The sequence below is a fragment of the Apium graveolens genome, chromosome 11 (genome assembly GCF_009905375.1).
Source record: "Apium graveolens cultivar Ventura chromosome 11, ASM990537v1, whole genome shotgun sequence".
Lineage (NCBI taxonomy): Eukaryota > Viridiplantae > Streptophyta > Magnoliopsida > Apiales > Apiaceae > Apium > Apium graveolens.
Window position 1 is genome coordinate 176,968,676 of NC_133657.1, and position 17,935 is coordinate 176,986,610.

General features: G+C 34.4%; 2 protein-coding genes across 2 annotated transcripts; both read left to right on the plus strand.

Annotated features, from left to right (window-relative positions):
* The first annotated feature begins 8,466 nt into the window (after positions 1-8,466).
* LOC141696175 (glutathione S-transferase T3-like) lies at positions 8,467-9,793 on the plus strand. Its single transcript, XM_074500356.1, has 2 exons — positions 8,467-8,539; positions 9,129-9,793. Exons 1-2 carry the CDS (start codon positions 8,467-8,469, stop codon positions 9,791-9,793), a joined length of 738 nt encoding a protein of 245 aa, XP_074356457.1.
* A 146-nt stretch (positions 9,794-9,939) lies between these two features.
* Positions 9,940-10,515, plus strand: LOC141696176 (uncharacterized). Its single transcript, XM_074500357.1, has one exon. It carries the CDS (start codon positions 9,940-9,942, stop codon positions 10,513-10,515), a length of 576 nt encoding a protein of 191 aa, XP_074356458.1.
* The last annotated feature ends 7,420 nt before the right edge of the window (positions 10,516-17,935 follow it).

A 17,935-nucleotide genomic window follows, 5' to 3' on the forward strand; every position in this document is an offset into this window, starting at 1 on the left:
CTTCAGCAGTATAATCACTCTTCTCCTTTGGTACGGTCTTTGCTGCTTCACCTGCAACTGCAACAGCGAGCTTGGTTGGTTTGTGAGGCCCTTCCTTGATTCTATCAAGGTATTCTGGATCTGTTGCTTCCAGGAACATGGTCATCCTTACCTTCCATATGGGATATTCAGATGGTCTCAGTATGGGAACTCTGATAGTCTCATACCGACTTTGAATTTGTGTCTTTGGAGGTTCTTCAGTTTTGGTAGGCTTAGTTGGAGTTTCTGTGTCAGACATGATTGTGTTTGGATCTTTAACTGTATGTGTGTTAACAGATTAGCTCTGATGCCACTTGTTAGGTCACACACACTGTAGAGGGGGGTGAATACAGTGTATAATACAATCAAATCGAACTTTAATATGTTAAGTAACAGAAAACAAACTTTATTTAAACAATAAACTATGTTACAGTATGGAACTGTTACCTCTCAGTGATGAACAGATATCACGAGAGCTGCTAGGGTTACAATAAATAATCTTCTTGAATATGATAACACTTATAGTGTAAACCCTATGTCTGTGTTTATATACTACACAGTTACAAGATAATCGCTAATTGATATGGAATATAATTCTGCTTCCTAAAATATATCAATCAGATATCTTTTCTTCCAAGTATTCCATTCTTCACGGAACTCCTTCTTCATGCATATCTCTTCTTATGTTTATCTCGATCTTCTTTCCTTTAATCAGCTACTGTCCTTATCTGAACGTCCTTCAGCACTTAAGTTCTGATATCTAACTTCTGATGATTATCTCCTGATAATATAAGTACTGATATCCTCAAGTCCTGACTTCCAGTATAAGTACTGATTAATGGTTAAGTACTGACTTGTCCTGTTAAGTAAGATCTGAAATCTAAACATAAATTATATTAGCCATGACATTATCAAATATATCTAACATGCCAGTTATGATGGGTTTTCTTAATCATGTGGAAACTCAGTATAAATCTAGAGTTCAAATAGTAAGATCAGATAATGCTCCTAAACTTTGTCAAGGTCCCATGAAGACTTTGTTCTTACAGAAAGGGATAGTTCACCAGACTAGTTGTAGCTATACTCCACAACAAAATGGTGTTGCAGAGAGGAAGCATCGACATTTACTTGAGACTGCTAGGTCACTTCTTTTTTAATCTAAAGTTCCTGCCCAATTATGGAGTGAATGTGTTTTATGTGCTACTTATTTGATAAACAGAAGTCCTTTGCAGAGTATTAATGATGAAACTCCTTACTTTCGACTCACTGGTAAGCCAGCTTCTCTAGAACACTTAAAAGTGTTTGGATGTCTTTGTTTTGCTTCTTCTAGTCTAACTCATAGAACTAAGTTTGATGTCAAAGCTATTGCTTGTGCTTTTCTCGGATATTTCGTAGTGCAAAAGGGATACAAGGTTTTGAATCTCTCTGATAATCAATTGTTTGTTTCAAGGGATGTAGTATTCCATGAATTTCATTTTCCTTTTCATACTCACAAGCAGGCTACATTATTCCCTTCTGACATTTATCTTCCAGCCATAACCACTTCTCCTTAAGAAGTGGAAAATCCTGATAATGTGATGGGAACTCCTGACAATACAGTAGGAAATCCTGAAAATATAATGGGGAATCCTGACTATTTAATAGAAAATCCTGACGATACTGTGAATGATTCTATTCCAACTAATAATACTTCAGTTGATCTATCTGATTTTCTTCCTGTTGCATCCTCATCCAATTTTCATACCTCTTGTAATCATCATACTACCTCTCCATCTGTATCTTCTGTTCCTATCAGACATTCTACAAGGATTCATAAAACACCTTCTCATTTGAATGATAACAAATGCAATAAAGTTACCAGTATAACTTCTGCCAAACACTGGTGTAATCTAGTGCAAACCTCTGTCTCTTTTCCTAAATGTCAACTTACAGAACCACATTCTTATCAAGAAGCAGCTACTCATCCTTTGTGGATTAATGCTATGCAATCAGAATTACGGGCTTTGCATGATAATCACACTTGGGATTTGGTACATTTGCCTCCTGGAAAGAAACCTATAGGCTCGAAATGGGTCTTCAAGGTTAAGTTAAAATCTGATGGTAGTTTAGAACGCTGTAAAGCTAGGCTTGTAGCCAAGGGTTACAATCAAAGGTTTGGAATCAATAATGAGGAAACTTTTTCTCCTGTTGTCAAAATGGGAACTGTCAGAATTTTGTTATCATTAGCAGCAAGTCGATACTGGACTCTTCATCAACTTGATGTTAATAATGCTTTCTTACATGGGCATTTAAAGGAGGAGGTCTACATGAAAGTTCCTGAAGGTATCCCTAACTCTTTGAACTTAGTTTGTTTGTTACATAAATCCATTTATGACCTCAATTCACTACTAGAAATTTGTCAATAGACATCGCTTATTAGCCGATGTCTATTTGAAATCCGAGCGATGTCATTGCATGCGATGAGAAAGGTAGGTGCATTACACATCGCTTATTAGCCAATGTCTATACACAGTTTAGACATCCTTTTCCTTAACAATGTGATGTATTTTTCTTCAATGTATACCTTCACTATGGTTTCAGTTATTCATTCATATGTTATGTATATCATTTTAAACTTATCACATATAAAGCAATATGATAAATTAACATCGAAAAACTTGTTAAACTGATGTGTAACTTAACATTTTACATCAGTCTTTTATCAGAAGCGATGTCGTACCTTTCTTTTTTTAATGAAACTGATGTCTTTGTGTGTGTTTAACATCAGTTCTTTCAAAATGTGATATTTATTATATTGTTTTACATCAGTCATTTTTTGTTAGCTAATATATGTGCCTGCTTATGACATCAGATTATTGTATGAAATGTCTTATTTGACTACATTTTACATCAGTTATTTTGTTCATAAAGTGATGTTTGTTTATTTTTTTTATTCATGAATCTCCTGTTTCAATCAAATGCCCAAAACCCAAACAAGAGTCATCCAAAAACATACAAACTGCCATATTACCATTCCAAAACTAACCAAACCAAAATAAACGCAAAAAATAAACGCAAAACCAAATATACATTCATTCATTTACCATAGATTATACCAATTACGTACATATATCCACCACCAACCAAACTACATAATCCAAACAAACTACATAACTGCAAAACCAAGTACTAAGCATTTCCACCATCGATCATTTACATAGTTCATCCCAAACAGAAATTTGCCAACTAAAGTTCCCCCATTTATCAACAAAAACCACTAGTAGCTCTTACAAATTCAGTCCACATAAAGGAGCTGCATATTATGCCTTTTTATAAGAAGGACTCGATATGGCTAAGAGTCTCACATCGAACCTCGTCCAGCTCAGCCTTGGGAACAGTCACCTTTCGATTCTTCGTCGACCACTGAAAAGTGTAACACATAGGAATTAGTAACAATGAATGAATTAAGCAAAAAATATACCTTTTTGACAAATGTCATTTCATTATCCATGACAATTTCTTTCATATACCACATAACAACATAGCCGCATTCAGTTCCACCGGGCTGTTTGGGGCATCCCTATTTAATCAAAAAAACTCAGACCTATTAATAAGTAAATTAATGCCCCTATCTAACCGAAAAAACTTTGACTAATAAGTAAATTAATGCCCCTGGTTCTTACTGTAATATATCTGATAGTCGGTGCTTTATTTCCCCTTCCGGCCTGAACATTGAACGCAATCACAGCCCTGTCATCTTAGCAGTATCAATAACACAAATTGATTGTTATCTCAGTAATGAAAATAATCACTCGAAATTAAATGCAAATACCTTGATATTGCTTTTTCCAACTCGGGAAAGGTAGTTGAACAAGGCAGAGGATTGAGTATGAAAACCTCGCTCGCCCAAATCACAACCAATATCCAATTGCAGCTATTTTTTATAAATATTTATAATAAACAGAATTAATATCAGAATCATATCATTTTAATTTTCATGCTTATAAATAAATAAAGCGATTTATAATAAATCTGGAGACATTTTTTATGTACTTACTTGCTATTAGTGGCATAAAAAAGAGACGATCAGGATTACCCTCTTTAAATCGACTAACCAAATTATCTTCAAAAGTAATGTTCAAGGTAAACGAGACTTCAAAATTGCTATTATGTATTCTAGGCCCAAGTCGGATAAGGTTTTCTTGGCTTCATATGCATTAGGTGGCATCACGTTGTCCTTAGGAAGGAGAGAGCCAACGGTAGACAACAAATCGTTAAAGGCACTATCACTAATTCCAAACCTAGCTTTCTAATTGTGCAATTTTAGCATCGACTCCAACTTGGTACATTCACTACCCTCATACAAAGGCTGTTCAGCATCAGCCACAAATCTCCTAAACTGATACGACTCATTATTGTACTCAATCGAATTATATGCAGCATCACAAACATTGATTGTTTCTAATGCAAGGCCAGGGGAAGGTATCGGTGCGTGGGCAGACGTAGGTGCAGGGGAAGGCGTAGATGCAGGGGTCGGAGCATTGCTATTAACTGATGACCTACTTGCAGACCCTTGTGTATGCCAAATCCAATCAAGGTACCCCAGACTAAACCATTTTCATATAAATGTCCCCTGATAATCTTAACTGCAAATTTTTTGAAGTTAGCACATCTTTTACAGGGGCAGGGGATTTTTTTAGGATCACCAGCATTTTCCTCGGCAAATATCAAAAACTCTTCAACCCCGATTTCATAGTCAAGTGTGACCCTATCTTTGAAAATCCAAGATTTGTCCATGTTATTCTCAAACTACCTGATTGTCAAATAAAGTATTAACTTACATGGTAACGAAGATTATATACAATTACTAGTACTATATTAAAAGTACTTATTACATACACCTGCCCATATTTAGAACTCATAATTCATTTATACTTTATACATACTAGTACTATATGTTAATGTTGTTAATGCGAGAGTACATTCTAGGTAATCATCATACCTGCCCATATTTACAAATCATAATTCATTTATATTTTATACATAATAGTACTCTAATTACAAGTAAGCAAGTACTACTGAATGCGTTTATATTTACTCTAATTTACTATATACTATAGTACATTTACTACCTAGTATAATCAATATAAAATTCTTATATTCACTCTAATTAGGAAAAAAATGTAGAAATAATAGCTCAGTCTTAAGATTTCATCTAGTATTCACTCATAAACCATGCTACTTACAACGACAAGCCACAAACACCTCCTTCGATGGCATTCAGTGGCTTTTGTAATCTCTAATTTAGACCTAAAACAAACAATATTGAAACACATTATACCTCTATATATTTACAAACTACACAAACACAAATATATACAAGCACTTGTTATTACATGTAAATCTGTATGTTAACTTCACAGGGGTCTATAAAACATAAAAAAATACAAAAATTTCTAAGAGGACAATTTGCAAACAGTTTTAGACAAATAACTACACATGCAACAACTACACATTTCAATTTCATATGCATACATACAACTACATAAATATATACATGCAGACCAAATAAATATAAATAGATATGTAAAGAAGAATATACCTAACAAAGCAAGCTCCAAAATCCTAAAAAACTAACTCCGAAGCCCAAAATCCAACTTAACTCCAAGCTCCGAGCTTTAAGCTTTAACAACCCCTTAGCTCCAAGATTTAAGCTCCAACAAACTCTACTCCTCACCTTAAACTTCAATGAACACACTTCACTCCTTAATCTTCGAATCTGTCACAAAAATTGAAACAAATGAGAAAAAAGAACATTTGAAAGAAAGACAGTAAGAAAGTAAGAGATGAGTTGAAGAAATTGAGAGCTTTAATTGGAGATTGAAGGTCTAATCGGAAATTGAATACATTTGAGAGTTCTAGGTTTAGCTATGAGCAGTCGAGAGAAAGGGGGAATGAGGTGCGTGTTTTGTCTGAAGATGCAAAACCCGTTTTGTTTATAATTTTTTGTTTTTGTTTTGATTTTGATTTATTTTTAATTTTATGTTATAATCTTATTAAAGTGACTGAGTGATAGGCGGGAGGAGGAAATATACTAGGGGGGAAAGGAAACTATTTGGCTAAGGGCGGGGAGCAAAAGGGAGAAGCAGCGGGCTCTAATTTTTTAAAATTGAGCTTAGACATCGGTTTATATGTCAACCGATGTTAAAAGTGAATTGGACATCGGTTTATATGTTAACTGATGTAACGTAGTTTTTAAAAGAACAACTTAGACATCGCTATACTTAAAAGCTAATGTAAACATACCAAAAAGACATCACTTATTTTTTATGTGATGTAAAAAACGCTTTTAACATCAGTGACTTTTCTGACTGATGTCTAATGTGCGATGTCTAATGCTGATTTTCTAGTAGTGCAAACAAGCTTCTCGAGAATGGCATGCCAAGCTGGTTGAAGAATTGTTGTCTCAAGGTTTTGTTCAATCTCGAATGATTATAGTTTATTCTTAGAGAAGTGCAAGGATAAAATTTGTGTGGCTGCTGTTTATGTCGATGATGTGATTTTAACTGGTAATGATACTGATGGTATTTCTGATCTTAAGATTCATCTGGACAACAAATTTGGTATTAAAGACCTAGGTATACTTCATTATTTTTTGGGTATTGAAGTCAATCATTCTGTTGATGGCATCGTTTTAAGTCAGCACAAATTTGCTAGAGAATTGCTTCTTTAGTCTAGTTTCTCTCTTACTCATAAGGCTTTGACACCTCTTCATGTTCATTTGAAGTTATCTAAATCTAATGGTGATCTCATTTCTAATCCTGATCTGTATCGTTCCTTAGTGGGTAAATTGAATTACCTTACTAATACCAGACCAGATTTGTCCTATACTGTACAAACTCTTAGTCAGTTTATGCATTCTCCACGTACTTCACATTGGTCAGCTTTGCATCATACCCTGTGTTACTTTTCTTGTACTGTGTCCCAAGGCATTCTCTTACAGGCATCTGATCATCTCCAACTTCAAGCTTTCTCGGATGCAGATTGAGCCTCTTGTATAGATTCTCGGCGCTCGGTTACAGGATATATCCTATTATTTGTAAATTCGCCAATTACTTGGAAATCAAAGAAATAAAACACTGTTTATTGTTCTTCTGCAGAAGCAGAGTATGGTGTTATGGCTTCTGCAACTAGTGAAGTTACTTGGGTTGTTCGTTTGCTATCTGAATTAGGTGTCACTAACCTTAAACCGGTTATTTTGCATTGTGATAATCAATCTTCTTTATACATAGCTAAAAACCCGGTATTTCATGAGCGTACTAAGCACATTGAGCTTAATTGCCAGTTCACTCGTGATAAGGTTCTGGAGGGGTTAATTCAGTTCACATATCTCCCTACCAGATCTCAGTTGGCTGATGTTTTTACAAAGGTTACACCTTCTCCTCAGTTTACTTCTTTGTTGTTCAAGTTGGGAATGACTCATGTTTCTTCATCTCCCAACTTGAGAGGGGCTGTTGAGAATACAATGGAACAGGATAGCAATATTGAGCAGAGTAGTGCAGGCTGAGTTACAAGCTGTCAAGAAGCTGTACACAGTATGTGCTGAGCTGTTTAGTAGTGCCATGTCAGCTAGTTTGTTACAGACTTAGTTAGATATATATAGCTATCTGTAATTCATTTTTTACTACTTGCTTGAAATATACTTTGCTTACTCTCTAAGCATATCATCAATGTAAGAGCTCCCGCTTGAATACAACAAAACAGTTTACTTGAATCTGTTAGTTTTAATAGTGACCATCTACATTCCTAGTTCAGAAAAAGCATGTATGCAATTCGAGTTCAGGCGACGAGTTTTCCAGAAGCCGAAGTTTGGAGAAAATGAGGGTTTTAAGATAGTATTTTGATTAAATTGTTCGGAAAGAAAATATAAATTTATATTAAAATCACTTCCACTATCTGAGTTTAATTTTTATAAATCAAGAAAAGTAATCTTTTAAATATATTGGATTATGTTATCCTTGTTTTTATTAATAGATGGATAGTGTTTTTAGATGAATGTATATCTTCTTGTATTTTGTTTTCAGTTAAGGTCAACTAACCAGTCATATATTCAATCAATATTGTAAGGCATGAGTGTATGGTAAACATACCAACAATGTAATTGAAAATCACAAATTTAAATTGTTAAAAATACACAAAGATTATTGGTCTATTTGGAACTCAACTTCTAGCAACACCAAGCGCACATACTCAAAGTCTAGCAACACCAAGAGCACCATTTGTGTCGCTTCGCGGCTTAGACGTTCTTTGTCGGAACATTACGGTTTTGTATCCAGAATTACAAGTAGTGGTTTCCCTAGTACATGAGGCGTGCTTTTTTAAGCAACACCAAGCACACAATCTAGGTCACCTCACGCCTCAGATGCGCTTCATCCAAACTTTAGAGCACCCCCAACGCGGGGTCAAGTCATGCATGGGGACAAGGAAATTGTCCAAGTGGCTGGACAAGTGAGAAAGCAAGGGTTGGAGCGGACAGTTGCAAGTGTTCAGGGACACTTTCCTGGGCCGGGGTTACTTGCCCACAAGTTAATATTTTAATAATACTTTGTTGTCAAAACTGTACATACATGTGATAGGTAAAACTTTATGCAGATATTGACAGTATTAACGTTACAATATTAACATTTAAATCGTAATTGTTATATAAACGGTAATATTTTTATTTTTATAAATATCAATTTCTATACCCTTATCATTCACACTTCTTACTTCAAAAAATTCTTAGCAAAAAATGAAACCAAATAATCCCCCATCTTCAAACCAAAATTCAAATTCTCAAAATATAAACCATCAATTTCCATATCCATATCCAAATTGCTATTTCCCAAACCCACAAAATTTAAATTTTAGTTCTCAAAATTTGAATTCTCCATATCAATTTTCACCTCCTCAGAATTCTCAATTTCCATTTTCGTATCCTCAAAATTCACCCTATCACTATCCATTTCCTCCAATTCCAAATTCACAGTTTGAAACTTAACAAATACCAATTAATATTCAAAATTCTCCCGAAACACAAGTGCCGGTCTTTGCCCACGAAAATGTTATTGATCTAAATGATGATTGTGAAGAAGGCGAAGATGTACGAGAAAATACCGGTCAGTGGAAGTGGGTTGAAGATAAACTCCTAATAAGTGTGTGGTTGAATGTGTCAATTGATCCACTAGTCGGTACTGATCAAAAGGCCGAAGCATTTTGGAGTCGAATTCAACAATATTGTGAAGATGAATCCCCCGGTGTCATTAAGAGAGGAGTTATGGCAATTAAAAAAAGGTGGCAACGAATAAATAAAGGTGCTCAGAAATTTGGAGCGGCTTATGATCAGGCTCAACGAACAGCCGGGAGTGGTACAAACATGGATAATTTGGTCGAGAAAGCTCGCGATTATCATTTAACTAATTTTAAGAAGAAGTCTAACTTTGAGCTTCAGTGTGAGCTTCGTAGACATCCCAAGTGGAGACCTCCTCCAACTAGTGCAAGTTCTAAAAGAACTAAATTAAGTAGTTCTGGAGCTTACTCATCAGAAGGAAATAACGATACACCAACATCTGAAGAATTTGAACTGGTTCGTCCTCAAGGTACAAAAGTTGCAACTAGTAGAAAGGGAAAAGGAAAGGGGAAGGCCACAGCTGCAGAAGTTGCTGAATATGAATCTATACAAGTGAATGGCAAGAAACTAGCCGTTGGAAGCTTGTGTTTGTTTCTAGTTGTTTGTAAACTAGTCGTTGGAGGCTAGTGTTTGTTTGTATTTATTTGTAAACTAGCCGTTGGAAGCTAGTGTTTGTTTTTATTTGTTTGTAATAAAGCCGTTGTAAGTTATTCTTTTTTACCTTTTATATAAACTAGATGTGTTAGTTCATTCAATTCACAACAAACACTAACATGAATCAAACACCCACATCACAAAGTTTTGCTCAGGGGTTCACTGAAGAATTCATTGAAGAATTCTACAATGATGCTAAACGCAATCGTCGACTCGAGCTTTTTAACAAAATTTATGGACAAAGCTCAACGACATCCACGCCTCGTAAAAGTATTTACAGAAATCGTGAAGGAGGTCATGAACGTCTAGTGAATGATTATTTTTCGTCAAATCCAGTATATCCAGAAAATTTATTCCGGCGAAGATTTCGTATGGGAAGACATATTTTTCTTCGTATTGTGGATGTTGTCTCAAATTCTGATCCATATTTTCAACAGAGGATTGATGCAGTTGGAAGAAAAGATTTATCACCTTTACAAAAATGCACTGCAGCAATGCGTATGTTGGCTTATGGTGTCTCTGCTGATGCTGTTGATGACTATGTTCGTATTGGAGAGAGTACTGCGGTTGAATGCTTGAAAAAATTCACCGCTGCTGTATGTACAGTATTTGAGGGTGAATACTTACGAAAGTTGAACTCGAATGATGTACAGTACGTGGTCCGGCACGCTTTTGGGACAGAGCAGATCTTGTGAGAATCATGAGAGCATGCATTATCATACATAATATGATTGTTGAAGACGAGAGAGAGACATATGCTACTCAATTTGGTCCACTACCAACCTATGATGATACAACAAATGGGTTACCGGAACCAAATTTAGGGGAAGAATCATTTGTCCCGTACGAAACATATGTCCAAAACAATATGCAGATGCGTGATAGACAGATACATCGTCAGCTAAAAAATGATTTAGTTGAGCATATCTCGCAGTTTCATAATAATCGTTAATTTTTTTTAAGTTGTAACGTTTAAATTTAATGTATTTTTATTTCATGTTCTTAATAATATAATCACTTTTATTTATATTTTTTTCTTATTTAATTAACACATTTAATATCTTAATTACTTTAATTTGATTATTATAATTTTAAATTTATTATTTAATTTAGAATTTTAAACTAGTACAATCGAGTTATTTTTAGAAAATAAAAAAATAAGTTTAGTGTTCAAGTTAATAAACTAGTGCAATCAGATTAGTGCAATCAGTGTGGGAGTATAGAATATTATGAAAATAATTTTAAAAAGCGTGCTGAATAGAACCTGCGTTGGAGACATACATGTACTTCTTCTCCCGAGTCACTTTTTCTTACGTGGATTACAAGTTGGGCTCAGCATATTTTAAAACAGGGTGCACTTACGGTTTCCTGTCCTGAATAATATGAACTTACACGAGGATTGCCTTTTAAAACTAAGCTTTAGCAAAGCAGAAGGTCTGACTAATGTATACTTTTATATAAAGGTAAAACTTATTAAGTGAAATGTCAGTTAAACCTCGATAAAATAATAATTGATAAAGCAATAAACTTACTAAAATAATATTTTTCTTCGGTTCCAACATAATGGACATAATGTATTTTTACTCCCGATAAAATAATAAACTCGCTAAAATAATGTAATACTTTTTTTGGTCCCGACCTATGATACTACTCTTGTTTCATTTGCACATGGTATAATGAATTTAGATAAACATTTAATATTTCGTTGGATAATTTTCTGCTTGTGATGACAGGTTCCGATTTACACTCTTGAAAATAAGGTGGTTGCGTTATCTTTTTATGAGGATGGTTATTTGCCTGATTTCTTTACAAGAAAGCTTAAGATGTATTCTGAAGAATCCAAAAAGAAAGATGAAAATTTTGAGGTTGTCCTACTTTACCTCTATAACATACATCTAACTATGTTTTAGAAACTTTTTTTGGAGAGAAAAAAAAAAGAAATGTAAAGTATACATTTCTTCAACTTGTTCCGAACAACCTTTATGAAAGAAACGAAAAGAAAACTGCAAATTTGGGAAGAAGTTTTCTTTATTTTTATCTCCAAAATCTTCTTTCCACTTTTGGAAAGATTATGAGAGAAAGGAAAATTGATTATTTTCTATTCTTTTCTTTTCTATCCTAGATTTGGGAATACGGCGTAAATTCTACAAATGAAGAAACATTCTGTAAAACTTTTAATACTGTGTCTTGGTTGGCTCTCCCATATAAAGACCCGACTCTTAGACCTTCTCCAATACAGGCCCAAGTGCTGCATTGAATAATGTGTAAAGGATCCGGGTAGTAAAATAAGCATTGGAGCAAAACAGTGGCTAGGCTAGAGCCCAACTCGGTGGCCACAGCCAACTGCAGAACTTACTGTATATTTTCTTGTTTTTAGCTTGACGTGGCAAGTGAATCAATTTATTAACCTGCACACTTCTACTTCATGTTGCTGTCTGTTCCACTGCCTGCTGCTTTTTCTGTAAATTCTAACGTAAATATTAACGTTAACATGAACGTTATTTAATATGTAATGTTTTTTATTATTTTTTTCATTTTCTTGTAATGTGTTTTTGTTATGTAGTTCAATTTGATTATGAGTTTTTTCAATTATATAATATTAATTCTGAAACTGTTTTTTCTCATAATCAAGTTTTTATTTATACGAATATAATACTAAATGAAATACGATTAGCAGCACTTGGTTTTGGCCCCCGTTGGAGCATCTGGCCAGTTTTTAAGTTGAAATGAGTTGATATCCATGTGGCTTGTTTATGGACCCCAAATCAGTTGACCAAGGACCTGAGGATTGGAGAAGGTCTTAGGAAGTTGAGGCGGGTTTGTAGTTATCCCTACGATCAGGAGGATGAAGCTATCTATGATCCTACCCTTTAATTGTTGGGCCGATATCATCGAGCCAGGTTTATCAACATCTTGAGGGGATATGACACAAACCTATTCATGTATGACAAATCTGAAATGGCAGAGGGGAAAAGAGTTTGGGAACTGAAGTTGGAGATGCTATGTAGTCCAGATACCGACTTCAAAAGAAAAGATGGGTCCCAGGTTAATAATTTATATTTACTGGTTGGTAACCGTGCTTTGCACGGGTCCGAATAAAAATAATTGTATCATATTATTATTTATATAAACTGAAACTCATAATTCGTGTAAAATACAGATCTAAATATAATATATAAAATGTTGTTAAAATATGTAGTTAAAAAATCTAACTCTAAAATTTCACCTTATATTTCTAGTTATACATGCACTTAATTACTTATATAAATCTGACATGCTAACTTACTAATATGATTATTTTAAAGTAAACTGATGTTTGGATGTTCAACAACAAATAAAAATTGAAGGAAAATAAAATTAAAAGAGAGTAGAAGTTAATTTTGTCAGTTGAGTTTTGATTACATAAAATTTTAAAAATAGTTGTATAATTTTTTAGTGAGTACCAAGATTTGAGATCTAAACATAGTTTCGCTTTTTAGTATAGATAGTTAATAGTTGATAACCCGAAACACGGGCCCAAGATTAAAAAAATTGAATTAATATTTGTAGAGAATTATTCATAATTTGTGTGAAAAACGAATTAAAATTAATATATTAATATTAAATATTAAATTGGTACTTGCAAAATATAGTTATGTGGTTAAAAGGATTCGAATCAGTTATGAAATTTTCCACTATAATTCTAGTTTTGCATGATTTTACTTGATATAAAAATCTAACATATTAGTTTTATTTTTGTGAAACGAATTGTATTTCTATCTTACGAACCAAATATATGTTCTTTGGATAATTTAATATTAATTAATATTATTTGATAATTATCTTATAATTAGCCTTTTCAATATAGTTTATTTATTATTACCTAATTATCGATAAAAATTAATTTACAAATTAAAAGGAAATAGATATTATTAAACTTAATTTAATATTACTTAATATAATCTAAATACATCCCATAAATTTGTTATTGTTAAAATATGTTTTTTAATTTTAAGTAAATAAACGTTGTGATGGACAGTAACAAATACGATCGTTAAATCAATAATTTTCAGTTTAAAAGTTATTAAATGTTACCAAAGTCATTTGATATTTTTTTATTATTATCGTAGGTAACCCGCAGCCGCTACCCTTTAATTATTATTAAAATAATATTATCCAATTTAAAAGTAAACTGACATTAGGATTGAGACTGACTAATAGAAAATAAAGTTTACAGAGAATAAAAGTCAATTCGTGTTAATAGTTAATTTTGCAGTTAGTAGTTTTTCAAAATAAAAGTAAATATATGTTATTTTACTTAATTTAACGTAAATTAATAGATTTTGAATATAATTTATAAATAAATAAAATTTGCAGAGAATATAAGTCAATCCGTGTTAGTAATTTACTTATTAGTTTGCAAAAAAAATAAAATTTAGAAATAATGGAAGTCGATTTGTGTTTAAAACAAAGTTTATAGAGAATAGAAGTCAATCTATGTCAGGTAAGTATCAAAATTTGATACCTTAGTATCTTGGTACTTCTAGCACCAAATTATACATGGTTCGATCGATTATTAATAAAGAGTATAGATATCTTCAAAACTCCAAGTTCATGTTATCACTTTTCATTTACAAGTTCATTTTCTTTTTCCGAAAGATTTAAAAAATGGAGTATATGCGAATGAAGGGCACTGCCTATGAGTTTGAAGTAATATATTTTCCCAATAGCAAAGATGAGAACGGTAAGCGAGTTGCAGATGTGGCATGGTTGGTATCATGTTAAGTTGAGTTGTTACCCGGATGCTCTGATTTTCTTTCTTTTTATGGTAAAAGCTGCAACCGCTATCAATCTTCTTTTCTTCTTGCCTTTGGCCGAGATGGAAGTCTTGTAAGAAGGACCATGTGTCCTCTGTTCGGGGATATATATTTTCCCTTTTATGCTGATGATGCTGAAGCAGAGGCATTTGATATAAGTTGTAGCGAATTCTGGTGGGGCAAATTCTGCTGGGGCTACTGGGACACCCTTTATGAGGGTTTACTGAGGCACTCAATTAAACAGAAAATCTTTACAGCGGGGGACCTCCTGATGAATGGCCGCCTGATGATTAATTGTACAGCGGGAGACCTCTTGATTTGTGTTTGTTGTTACCAATGGGCGCATTAATTTAACTAGCAATGTTCCCCAGCTACGGACGATTAATTTTAGTTCATTTTCTGTAGTATTTGTTACATTTAGGTTTTTTATAGATGTGCGGACAAAATAATAAATGAAAATCTTTTAAGGACAAATTTTGCATCCATCTCTTTAAAGTGGCCATAGTTCCGAAATCCATTGAAGCATGAGTTCGAGTCAGTTTTCCTGCTTGACAAAATTGAAGTGGATTAGCATATTTGTAAACTCACATCTCCAACACCCGAATTAGAGCAAGTTGTATAATGAGGGATCACATCTATTTTCCAGTCATTCTATTTTATTATAACAAATTAAGGTTGTTAGGTAGAGGAACGTTTTATCTATTTTGTCCGGTAGCCAAATTAATGCTCTCTGTCCTATATAAAGACAAACTGAGGTGATTGTAAAAGGCACAGGCTAAAAATGATAATGCAGATTCATCTTTTCTTACTCAGTATTTTATCTCTTGATTTGCAATGCATATATTTATGAACTTGAATCAATCATCATGGTATCAGAGCCTTCTTTCCTGCCTGTATACAAGATTCTCCTAGTTCTCTGATGATGTCAATCTTTTCTCTCTTAACAAATATCTTTCCTTATCATTAATCTTTCTACACTCTCAGATCTACTTTTCTCTCTCTAGTCTCTATCTTTAAAACTCAAACTTTATTCTTCTTTACACTAGATCTGTGACTACAATGGGAACCCCTGCTAGACTAATCCTATCAAGACATGCTAAACCCACTCTTTCTTCACCCCTTAGACAATGCTACATCTATGCAAGTAGAAAAGCTGCAAGGCTCAGCAGACTATAGATCTTGGAGTCGATCCATGGAAATAAACCTAGCCTCCAAACGCAAATTGAGTTTCGTGAATGGAACCATAACCAAGCCACAAGATGATGACACAAAGGCAGAAATGCGGGAAGTTTGTAACAACATGGTTATTGCCTGGATAACAGGTAATGTTTCTTCAACTATTTGTCAATCTATAATGTTTATGAATAATGCATCTGAAATGTGAAAAATTTTGGAAAAAAGATTTACTTTGACAAATGGGTCGCGCGAATATAAGCTAAGCAAAGATCTTTATGAAGTTCGTCAACATACTGCCTCCATTAATGAATATTACACCACAATGAAAATATTGTGGGAAGAGCTTGACTCGATGAACCTTCCTCCTTCCATTCTTAACCCCACTGATGAAATAATAATCTTCTTGAGTAAAATAGAGGTGCAACAAGAGGAAGCTAGACTTTTTCAATTTTTGAATGGACTAAATGAAGTCTATGGTCCTCAACGTAGTCAGCTACTAATGTCTGCTACCTTGCCAAGTGTTGAGCAAGCTGTCTCTATCCTTCAGCAAGAAGAAGCACAAAGAAATCTGTTGCATTCAGTCACTCCTGATCTCGAATTATCAGCTATGTACAGTAGGAGCACCCAACCTCGCTCTTCTGATAATCAGAGGCCTATACAATGCTCTGCTTGCAATGTCAAAGGCCACACTCGTGAGAGGTGTTGGACCGTAATTGGATACCCTCAATGGCATCCAAAACACAGAGGCAACCTCAATGCACCAAGAGGGCGTATTTTGAATAATACTCCTTTGTCTAAATGGCCTTCAAAATCAGTACACTCCAAGATGGCGGCTAATGCAACAACAACTTCAAACTCAACTAGTCCAGGCCTATTGTTTACACATCAGCAGCTCGAGCAATTAACACAACTAGTGCCTCAATTACAGTTAAGCTCCACAAAGGCCCTAAAATCAGAGGATGATCTGGAGTTCCATTTTTCTGGAATGATATCTTGTCATAACTCAACCAACCTGAATCATGAATGGATTCTGGACTCCGGTGCTTCGGACCACATGACGCCCCATATGACCTTTCTTCAAAATGCAGCTCCAACAAGTAACTCACCTTGTATTAATCTGCCAAATGGGGATACCACTGTAATATCACATACAGGTACTGTCTCTTTACCTAATGGTTTAAACCTTACCGGTGTCTTGCGTGTTCCCAATTTTAAGCACAATTTATTGTCTGTTCAAAGACTAATAAAGGATAATAATTGTCAAGTTCGGTTTTTCTCAAACCATTGTTACATTGTTGATGTTAGCTCTCATAAAGTGGTAGGAGTAGGTATTGCTAGAGATGGTTTATATTATTATAATCCACATAAACCATCAGTGCTTAATGTTCACTCTTTTACCCATCATACACAAGAATCAAATAGAAAATCTCAACATGTGTCACTTATTTCCACAACCAGTGCTAATAAAAACCTCTGGCACCATAGACTGGGGCATGCGCCTATTGATAAAGTTAAACAGATCAGTAATCTTCCTAATTTGCCCAAACACTACTCAACTGTGTATCTCACCTGTCCACTTGCTAGGTTCACTAAACTCCCATTTCCCAGTAGTGAATCACATGCTAAAGTAGCATTTGACTTAGTGCATCTAGATATCTGGGGACCCTATAAAGAAAATACAAAAGGAACTTATAGGTATTTCCTTACCTTGGTAGATGATCATACACGTTACACTTGGGTTTATCTATTGTCCAATAAGTCAGACTCCTTGAAGACGTTGAAAGCTTTCTATAACTACGTCAAGACCCATTTTGCTGCTTCTATTAAATCTATACGGTCTGACAATGGAATGGAATTTGTGAATGTGTTGTGTAAGCAATTTTGTGCTGATAAAGGCATTATCCATCAAACAAGCTGCTCCTGTAGGCCACAACAAAATGCAAGAGTTGAAAGAAAGTATCGGTTTATTCTGGAAACAGCTCGTGCTTTGCGATTTCAAGCAAATTTGCCCCTGCACCTATGGGGAGATTGTGTTTTGACTGCTGTGCACCTGATTAACAGGTCACCCACTCCTTTGTTGAGTAATAAATCACCTTATGAGGCTTTGTATGCAGAATCTCCTGATTATGATAATATCCGGGTA

What these genes read in the sequence shown, in the direction of transcription:
- LOC141696175 (XM_074500356.1), top strand. Translation starts at nt 8,467, where the DNA reads ATGCATGGGGACAAGGAAATTGTCCAAGTGGCTGGACAAGTGAGAAAG. An exon ending in GTTGGAGCGGACAGTTGCAA is followed by an intron (nt 8,540 to 9,128) that starts GTGTTCAGGGAC and finishes ATGATTGTGAAG; the next exon opens with AAGGCGAAGATGTACGAGAA.
- LOC141696176 (XM_074500357.1), top strand. Translation starts at nt 9,940, where the DNA reads ATGAATCAAACACCCACATCACAAAGTTTTGCTCAGGGGTTCACTGAA.